Source organism: Pygocentrus nattereri, chromosome 2 (genome assembly GCF_015220715.1).
Source record: "Pygocentrus nattereri isolate fPygNat1 chromosome 2, fPygNat1.pri, whole genome shotgun sequence".
Classification (NCBI taxonomy): domain Eukaryota; kingdom Metazoa; phylum Chordata; class Actinopteri; order Characiformes; family Serrasalmidae; genus Pygocentrus; species Pygocentrus nattereri.
The window spans coordinates 48603821-48614012 of record NC_051212.1 but is presented as its reverse complement, the minus strand read 5'-3'; the positions used below and the strand labels follow the sequence as shown (position 1 = coordinate 48614012).

At 42.8% G+C, this 10192-nt stretch overlaps 1 protein-coding gene across 3 annotated transcripts in view; it reads right to left on the bottom strand.

Annotated features, from left to right (window-relative positions):
* Positions 1–3063: 3063 nt before the first annotated feature.
* uggt1 (UDP-glucose glycoprotein glucosyltransferase 1) overlaps positions 3064–10192 on the bottom strand; it is a 45116-nt gene continuing 37987 nt past the window's right edge. For all 3 annotated transcript variants that reach the window (XM_017700283.2, XM_037533876.1, XM_037533874.1), the window contains exons 36-40: positions 9502–9662; positions 8124–8238; positions 7649–7765; positions 6075–6243; positions 3064–4682 (exon numbers count right to left, since the gene is read on the bottom strand). In XM_017700283.2, coding sequence (XP_017555772.1) covers positions 4657–4682; positions 6075–6243; positions 7649–7765; positions 8124–8238; positions 9502–9662 — 588 coding nt within the window. In that variant the 3' untranslated portion in view covers positions 3064–4656. The remainder of the gene's footprint in view (positions 4683–6074; positions 6244–7648; positions 7766–8123; positions 8239–9501; positions 9663–10192) is intronic.

The window sequence follows — 10192 nt, the reverse complement described above, 5'->3', positions numbered from 1 at the left end:
ACAGACGGACGGACACACACCAACAATCGAGCTATAGCGTCTTCCCCAGTAACAGGAGGGATGCCCACTTCTCTCCAACAAGTCTCCCTCGCTCACTCTCCTCCAAACTCATGCTGGTTTGTTTTGTCAGTGGTCTCTTTTTCTTGAGAGAGAAAGAAGAGAAACAAAGGGAAATGGACAGAAGAAAAAAAAAAAGAGTAAGGCAGACAGCACAAACTTATTTACATGCAAATTATCCCATCCAAAAAAACAAAACAAAACAAACAAACAAACAAACAAAAAAAACAGTTGAAGCAATGGATAAGCAGCCAGCCTCTAATGTACAGAAATAAATGGCAGGAGCGTCGTCATGGTAACTATGGAGCTATGGGGAGGGAGACAGAGTGAGAGAGACATAGAGGCAGATAGAAAAAATAGATTCAGGCTAAAATGATCATCTACATGTAAATGACCCTCTTTCTGGCTCCACTGCACTGCTCTCAATTGATATTGACAAACTTTTCTCTTTTTTCCTCCTCCTCTCATTTCGCCCTAGAATAGAATCAGTTAACTCTTCACTAACTTTGAGTCGATAGCACGTCTGTGTTAATACTCCACTCATGTAGGGGAGACGATCCGTGAGATCATCAGCCTGGAGGCTTGGACTTGCCACAATCAGGACCGATACTGCTGAGACTGGCTTCCTTCACTGCAGCGTTTCAGAGGACAGACATTAATTAAATCAGCACTTAAATCAGTATTTAAACTCAAAATCACACCTTGCTTCAAACAGTCCAGACATGCTGGGTGTATGAAGTTTGCACCTTGCACTGGCTCAGGACTCGACAACAAGCAGCTCTTTTACTGCCCTGTTGCGGCTCCGCAGCAGAATTAGATTTTTAGGTAAAAATATCCTCCTTTACTGTAAAATAAAGCTCTACTGATCATTTTAACAATAAATGGTCTGAAACACTGGAGTTTGTGTATAACTGCTAATTCACCCTTTAACCCTGAAGGCTATGCAAGGCAGACAATACATGTCTAGCTAGTAGCTAACGAAACGGCAAAGAGAGATTTAAGACGAACATTGACAGTTTGGAGATGATTCAACTTATCTGCATTTATAATCTCTCCAGCTGGTTTCCTAGTACATTTAATCTGCAACGAGAAATTGTGAAATACTAAAAAGTCACAAGGCTGAAGTTAGCTTCTCGTTTGCCAAGTTCTTGTTCCAGTTGTCCCGTTCCACCTTAAATGGTGCAACAGTTACATTCTGGCACCTCAGGCACCATATAAGGTGGAATGTGAAAATTCGAAGAAGAAACTGGCAAATGAGAAGCTGAATTCAGCCTCATAAAAAAAAAAAAAAAAAAACACTGAGAGACAGTTTACAAGAAACTGTCCTACTTTTGCAGGAAAGTTTCCTGCCAGAGATGAGAGAAAAGCAGCTATAGCTGAGCTAAAGCTTAAAAAAAGAGCAAAGTAAGTCTGGGTTTTTTTCGTTTATATTTTTTATCTTCTACTAGTACAGCAGCACATACTGAGACATATTCACAGCCAAGATGATAAAATGGACATAAAATGTGGTTTGATTTTTGCTGAAAGTACAAAATGGCTCATTAACATCTGAGTTGCCAACCTTTACACTAGAGCTAAACAGCTAAAGTGTTGTAATACACAAACCCGGTCTCAGTCTCAACATCCTTTGGACTCGGTCTTGTCTTGGTCTCAGGGTGAGGTGGATTTGGACTTTGTTCTCGAGAGTTGGGTGCGATGGACTGAGGTAACTGGAAACTTGCTGCCCACACAACCACAAAAGTTACCGGGGCCCACAAGACGATCTAACCAATCGCGGGCCAGATTCACGAAAGCTTTCATAAGAATACATTTGAAGGTTCTTAAGACAGATGCTAAGAAGTTCATTACAATGTTTGGTCCCACTTAATATAAAGTGTCTCTAATAACTGTGTAGTTACATGTGAGCAACATATGGAACAACAATGTAACTACTAATGATTTAGTCAGTGTTACAGATGGGTTACAGAAGTAAACCTTATATAATTACACAGGTATCTTAATAGTTGTAACAGCCTAGTCTCTCTCACATAGTTGGACAAGCTTACACAACATTTGTAATCAGACAGGAACAGCAGTTGGGGGTTAGGTGTCTTGCTCAAGGACACCGCAGTCATGGACTGTCGGCTCTGGGGATCGAACCGGCAACCTTCCGGTCACAGGGCCATCTCAATTTTCTTAAGATTTTCTTATGAGAGTCTACATTATTTTCTTAGGTATGTATTTTACTATACATCATAAATGATGCGAGACACATTTTGGAGGTGTACTTTGAAGTGGCCGATAAGTGTGTATCAAGTATAATCAATGCCAAATATAATAATTTACAAAGAACTACAAGCAAATTTCCTCTCAATTTTAATATTTTGAATAAATCAATCTAGTTTTAGGCAAAAAGCTTTTCAAACCTATCATAAAAGAGTGTCTCAGGCATCAGGCAGTGCGTTCATAACCGTTATGTGTAATAACTTTCTGTGAGGACACCACGGCTGTGAACGACTGCGAGTCAAGACGTTCCTTTAGAATGGAGCATTTCACATCAAGCCATTCTGAATGACTCTGTTTACATCTGAACACACATCCGATGCCACTGAATTGAGCAACACCTTATTAACCAAAGTGCTACAGTTTGAGACTTCAGTTAACACTTTATAACTGTGACATGATCGTGCAAAACCAAGGCCTTTCTGTAGGTCTGAAAGGGTCAACCAGCCTGATTGAATACTGCCATGTCTGCAATAGTTCAACTAGATCTCATAGGTCCTATATGAAAAAGTAAAGTGCACAGTATTTAAAATCCAACACACTGCAATGACTAATGCCACTCTTATACTCTTGAAGGCTTACTGCACTAAAAGTGGTGCTGAGCTGGTTCTCTCTACCTGACAAGTCTCAGCCCGACTACTTGTTCAGCCATGCTGCCATCTTGTGGACAATCCCCTTATTTTCCAGACAATGTACCAGAAAACCTGTGAACATGAACAAATCACCAGAAATCACAACAAGAGATGGATTTGGTACTTTACTTTTATTAAAAAATAGCCATTACCCCACAATTAATCACATCAACCCCAAAACAAAATTATCAAATTGACTGAATCTGTCCTCGCCCTTCCCTGATTGGGCGTAAAACAGTACAGTAGATGCAGAGAAGACGAGGCGGCCTCAGGCGTGCCTCGGAGACGTGGCCGAGCGAAAGGCACGAAACGCAACCGCTGGAAAAGTTCGGTTCCGCCACGTTTGTGCTTCCTGTTGGGAACCAGCGGCTTGTTTAGAGCTCAAGCGTTCTAGTGGTCAGAGCCATGCGGTCACAACTGAAACTATTCTCAAACGTAGGGCCACAACAACGCTGCACTAAGCTCGATAAGACAACCAATTAGACCAAAAATAGTGAGAGGAAATAAACTGCGGTACATCTTTTATTCACTTTCATTTGAATGTTCCTAATGGCAGAGACTCTTTTTGGTAAATTAAGGGACCAAAAGTAGAGAAAGTTCATCTTTGGGTACAGAAAACTCCATGAACAAATTCAGCCTATGAAAGCAGCCCAAGAACTTTTCTATGAGCACAGAAATCCAATAAATTACACGTTCATGTTGGAGATAAGAAACAAAACACACACAGGCGATCGCCACTCAAGCAGGACTGAGTTTCAACGTGATTTCTTTGCGACTTTCTCACCGACAGCATGCGACAATCTCACTTTTAAACAAAGGCTTTGGCAAAACATCTAATGTACACAATGTTACGCGCACTTCAGAAGTCAAACAGCCAAACGTTCGTTTTAAATTGGAGCTACAAGCTTTAGCTACAATGGTTTATTGGTCAATGTTCACCCAAACCTACTTTGAAATTTCATTCCTAAAACACTCAAAGCGCATACAGGCCTTTTTTAAGGTTGCACAGGCTTCTTGATGTGGTTTGAATTTTCAGGATGAAAGATTTGGGTGACTATTGACTTCTAGTGTTTGTTAGCCTTGCATCTTTATCTCTGAATGAAAGAAGCAAAATTTGGCCACCAAACATTTCCTGAATGATCGTCTGCATTTGCAATAAGTGGAAAATTGTGTACATCTGATTTTTTTTTTTTTTTGCCAAAGCATTCCTTTAACAAAACGGCATTAAAGCAATAATCATAGTGCTGCTTTTAAAATGCAATCACTGAGGATAAGCAGCACTGCTCTGTTGGATGATTTGGGGATGCACATTCACACAATCACGCTCATTTTCACTGGCCTTTTCTCTCCTCGCACACACGCATATGCACACTTGGACACGGTTTGGAGGGACTCATAAAGAAGAAAGGCATATTCAGTTTTAGGCATGAACAGCCCAGCAGTGACTATGCCATGATTAACATAATTAACGTGTCTGTACTGTATATACCCCTCTCTGCCCCAAAACCCTTGTCGCCCTGCCCTACACCCCAATCATTCAAATACAAGCAATAGAGGTTGCATTATTTCCATTCAAGTTTCACAGCGCCGACGAGGACCCCGCTCCAGGAGAATAGGCTTGGTTTAAAAAAGAAAAAAAAAAGAAAGAAAAAAAAAAAAGACTCTTTAAACAGAGTCAGCCGTTCTTCTGCTGAAGGGTGTCCGCCTACAGCTCTGTGTGCTTCTGGCCATCTGTGAGAGACAGAGATTGAGAGAGAGAGAGAGAGAGAGAGAGAGAGAGAGAGAGAGAGAGAGAGAGAGAGAGAGAGAGAGAGAGATTGAGAGAGAGAGAGAGAGAGACAGAGATTGAGAGAGAGAGTGTTAAGTACCTTCACTGTCATTACACTTGCACAGTACAACAAAACTCTTCTCTTCGCATTTCCCAGCTTAGAAAGAGCAGAGGACAGAGCACAGGGCCAGCTGTGATATGGCACCGATATAGCAAAGAGCGTTAGGTGCTTTGTTCAAGGGCCCAATAGTGGCTACGTAGCAGACCAGGGCTCTGACCACCAAGTTCCCAATGAGAGAGAGAGAGAGAGAGAGAGAGAGAGAGAGAGAGAGAGAGAGAGAGAGAGAGAGAGAGAGAGAGAGAGAGAGAGAGAGAGAGAGAGAGAGAGGCAGACCGGCAGAGGCAGAGAGAGAGGCAGACCGGCAGAGGCAGAGAGAGAGGCAGACCGGCAGAGAGAGAGAGAGAGAGAGAGAGAGAGAGAGGCAGACAGGCAGAGGCAGAGGGAGAGAGAGAGAGAGGCAGACAGGCAGAGAGAGAGAGACAGACAGGCAGAGAGAGAGAGACAGACAGGCAGAGAGAGAGACAGACAGGCAGAGGCAGAGAGAGAGGCAGACCGGCAGAGGCAGAGAGAGAGAGAGAGAGAGAGAGAGAGAGAGAGGCAGACAGGCAGAGGGAGAGAGAGAGAGAGAGAGAGAGAGAGAGAGAGAGAGAGAGAGAGAGAGAGGCAGACCGGCAGAGACAGAGAGAGAGGCAGACCGGCAGAGGCAGAGAGAGAGGCAGACCGGCAGAGAGAGAGAGAGAGAGGCAGACAGGCAGAGGCAGAGGGAGAGAGAGAGAGAGGCAGACAGGCAGAGAGTGAGAGAGAGAGAGAGAGAGAGAGAGAGGCAGACAGGCAGAGGCAGAGGGAGAGAGAGAGAGAGACAGACAGGCAGAGAGAGAGAGACAGACAGGCAGAGGCAGAGAGAGAGGCAGACCGGCAGAGGCAGAGAGAGAGAGAGAGAGAGAGAGAGAGAGAGAGAGAGAGAGAGAGAGAGAGAGAGAGAGAGAGAGAGAGAGAGAGAGAGAGAGAGAGAGGCAGACAGGCAGAGGGAGAGAGACAGACAGGCAGAGAGAGAGAAATTGGAGGAATTCCCCTTTAAGCCCCCCTTGAGGTGATGTGGTGATGCAGTTTGCATGATGCTACTCATTAGCTACACTAGCCTCATAGTTCCAGTGCAAATCAGTGTCTTGGGCTGATCGACTACATCTGAGTTAAGGGGAAAAGCTTTTTTATTATGCAATTTTTTTTATTCCCTCCCAAACAAACATTTGCTTTCCGCTTTAGACAAATGAAAGTAGCCCACTGGTGGTCACACCTTTCTGTGTTTTCTCTTTGTGTGTCTTGTTACTTCCTGAAGGACCACCCTTTTCCCTCTCCAGGAACTTATTGTAGATCCTCTTGACCTCCTGGTCATAGTTGGTCCATTCTGCCACGATCCGCACAGCAGCCTGCAGCTTGGGTTCTTTCGTTTGGGGGTTATTGCACTGGAACACAAGAGGCAAAGGGGCAACCCAGGTCAATGAAAACAACCTGTGCATACAACTGGTCATCTGAAAACTATTACTGAGTCGCCTGTGTTGGAGAACTGCTCTGAACTGGCTAAGTGGTTTCAACCTGGCACATGGCAAGTGAATTTTGGTGAATTTCGGTCAGAAAGTTCAGCAATTACTTGTCGTGTTGATACTGAACTGACTGAGACTGCTAGTCTAAGATATTAGAATGTAAACAACATGGTTTCACTGTCATGCAAAGTTTTGCAACACGCTGTGGCTTTTCCTGTAGTACTACTTGTGATTACAGGAATATAATATCTAAACAAATTTGAATCACAAAAGGCGAATGGATTTGGGTGAAGTCGTCCCTCGTGGTAAACGGTTTGTCCGGTTCATTTTTCCGGTTTGAATCTCTGTCTGTTTCTATTTTTAAACAGCCGCAAACCAGTGCGTAAACTTCATTCTGAAGGGGGCATTTACTACTGTGAAGTCACGCTGTGCAGAAGTGCATGTAAACCGACATATAAACATAACAGTCTTACATACAAGTCTTGTAAAAGTCATGTTTTAACCTAGTTTTTCTTAGCCCAAAGCTATACGGACAGGATTCAGGTACTAAATCCAGGTTATTATTCTTGTGTGAATCGGTATGTCAGTAAAAAACAGGAGGTTTGCTCTAAGAAACACTTTACTCTTGTTCTCTGAGGCCGAAATCAAACTGATATATACCGTCCTACATCAAGTGTGCAATGTGGAACAATAAAACGTAGAAATTACTGAAACTAATAAAAGAATCAACATGTTAATGTTTATACCTCTCAGTTCTATTCACTCAAACAGCAACATTGACATCTGCTGTCTCTGGTTCTGTAAATGTTAACGTTTTTCCTCCGATAGCCCATGTGTGTTCGCCCAAACTGGGGAAGAGGTTGTGCTTGTGTGTGTTTGAAAACAGGTCACGGTATATGCCTGGCAGGAATACGCCAAGGCTGAATGTTTAATGTGACGACTATAAACAACTTTGCACTTGACTGTCATCGTATCAGCAGCGTTCACTGAGCAGACACTCATTCACTGCCAGCTCGAGTGGTTTGTTCATTAGCATGGCAGCATAAACAGGCTTACGACACATGGTACCAGCTGGTATCAGATGTTGGTAATGGTGCTCATTTATAATAAATCATAATAATAATAATAATAATAAAAACAGTTGTGAATTGGTTTAGGTGTAACAGCAGCATACAAATCCTGCGTGACTGCATTTGCCTCACCTTATTTACCACAACACATTTTGAGCAAAGATCTGCCAAATCCAATTTCGGCCCATTTCGATTGTGCATCTCTGAGATAAAATGTGTAAAATTCTGAAAAATGCTAGTAAATTTAGAGTCGTTACCAGATCAATAGTCTTGGCACTCTTTTTAGAGGCATCATCACACCAGGTCTCGCACCACAGCCACTCCTGCGGCAGGGACTTGATGGGCACCTGATGGATCATGTTGTTTGGGAGATCCTAAAAGGTAGAGATGGAGAAAACACTTCATTTCAACAACAACATACCAGCACAATTCATAGTATAAATGTAATCCATAAACATTATACGCTTCATGAGCTTGCTTTGGAGGAATGCTTCCTTTTGAAAATATGCTAACACAGATAACAGTAAACCAAAGCACGTGTGAGCCACTGTAGAGCGATGCTATAAAAACCTCAATTATTTTTTGTTGCTGCTATTACTACAACCATGAACCACGCAGCTCACCACAGCTACATTTTATCTATCAGGACGCTTTATTAGCTAACAGGGCATAAGAGAGTGCCGTGACGTCAATCGAATACTATCTACAAGCCGTGTTCATCGGGTCACGCACCTGATCCAGGTTGGACAAGCTGTTGGGGTCCTGGCTCAGACCCTGGTACTGTCCTCTCAGTCTGTCCCCTGCAGCGATCTTCCTGAACTTCTTCAGATCCACCACGTACAGAGCACTGGAGAGAGACAGAGCAAGATGTGCAGCACAGGTTTAGAAAAGTTTCCCTCAATACCTGAACTATAAAGGGACCATATCATGGAAAACTGAATTTTTACCACAAATGTTACCACTGTATTTTTAATGCAGTTCATTTACATAAATATACACTTAATTAGCCTGCAGCACTGTAGCCCCAGCCATTTACAGTGAAGTCATTAGGAGGGTTTCAGCCTAGACTGCATTTTGAAAGAGGCACAATACAGAGCAGCCAAACAGAGCAGAAATAAAGGGAACAGCCTGTTTAATTCTAAAGGATAAAGAGAGGTTGGAAAATTGTCATGTAAAAATAAATTCTGATTCTTTTTCTTCTAGTTGTGATGCAGGGACAGTCGTGGGCTGGAGGTTAGGGAATCAGCCTTGTGATCGGAAAGTTGCCGGTTCGATCCCCTCGGGTGACAGTCTGTGACTGAAGTGCCCTTGAGCAAGGCACCCAACCCCAACTGCTCCCCGGGCGCCATGGATAGGGCTGCCCATGATGATGATGCAGCGAGGTCAGGCTATGTAAATATGTAGAAAGTAAAGCATTTATGGTGGTAATGGTAATAAACTGTATTAGTGCTTAGTGGGGAAATAGTTGCTTTATATACTTGATATCTATGTGGCATCTATCTATTTGTTTGCGCTGCTGAAAGTTTTTTTCTTTTTCACCACAAAAGTCACAAAGGAATATTCAACATTCAGCTTAAACACTGTTACTGAATAAGCTTCACCTACACAAAACCTCATAAATGCAACTGCAGTCAACTCATTTTATGACAGTGGTCATTTTTCTCCGTTAACCCATGTTCTTTTTATGATAACCCAAACCAAAAGAAAAAAAGTCCAAACTTAACCTGCCCTGTAAATGACAGGTGTGTGGTATTAGTTGTCATTGTGATGTAACCCGGTAAAAATGATCCACCATCATGAGACACAATAGCCAGTAAAGCTGAAGTCATCTGGCTAAACAAAAAACCTGATTCGTTAGACAGGCCCCTGTTTAGCTTTGCTTCTGAGAGCTAAATGTCAGCACAGAGGCCCATTAGTTTTCTCCTCTCTCTCACCAAGTTACTGTCTTCTTTATACACACTCAAACAATGCCAAGAGAACAGAGGTCAGGAACTAACCAGAGTCTAGAAGGTCAATCTCAAAAGCCCAGCTCCTACAATGCAATGTAAGACATGAGCAGGACCCACTGTGTCAGACTCAGCCCTCTGAAACTCTGACCTCTGAGCCTCACCTGATGTGGTATTTGCGGCCGGCCAGGTGACTCGCCCAGTAGCCCGACTTCCAGAAGCGGTATCCGTCCATCTCCCTCCGGCTTTCGCAGAATGGAGTGTAGCCGTACGGTGCCCCCTCCAGGTCAAAGTCCCTCAGCTCCTTCAGGTCTGTGCGCACTATCTGGAGAGAGAAGGGACCGTATATTCAAATGAGACTTCACGAAATAACAAACGCACAGTGTCTCGAGTGGATCAGGTTGCGTCTTTATGACTGTCGCTACACGTCCAACCAAAAGTTCAGAATTACTGTTTTTAATAACAGAAAACTAGTTTTGTTGAAGAAACTTGCATAAAAATGTATTCAGATGTTACAACTTGAGAACTGTCAAATATTAAGCAGGAAGCTGTAGAAAATGAACAGATGGTGTCCAGAGTGATGAACAGAGCTGCAGTTCTGATGAAGTTATAATAAAAGCCAGAATGCCTTGCATCTGAAAAGTAGTGATGAAATTTCGAGGCAGATAACTCACGACAGAGTTGCTGTGAATAGATAATTACAATAAATAACTTACCATTTATCAGTTCACTCCCCAAGTCATGTATAAATATCTATTTATATACAATTATATGCAAATACAGGAAAATAAAGTCATCTTGAAATCTACCAGTCTATAATGGGCTCTGGGACTCCACAGTAAGAGCCATTATCTA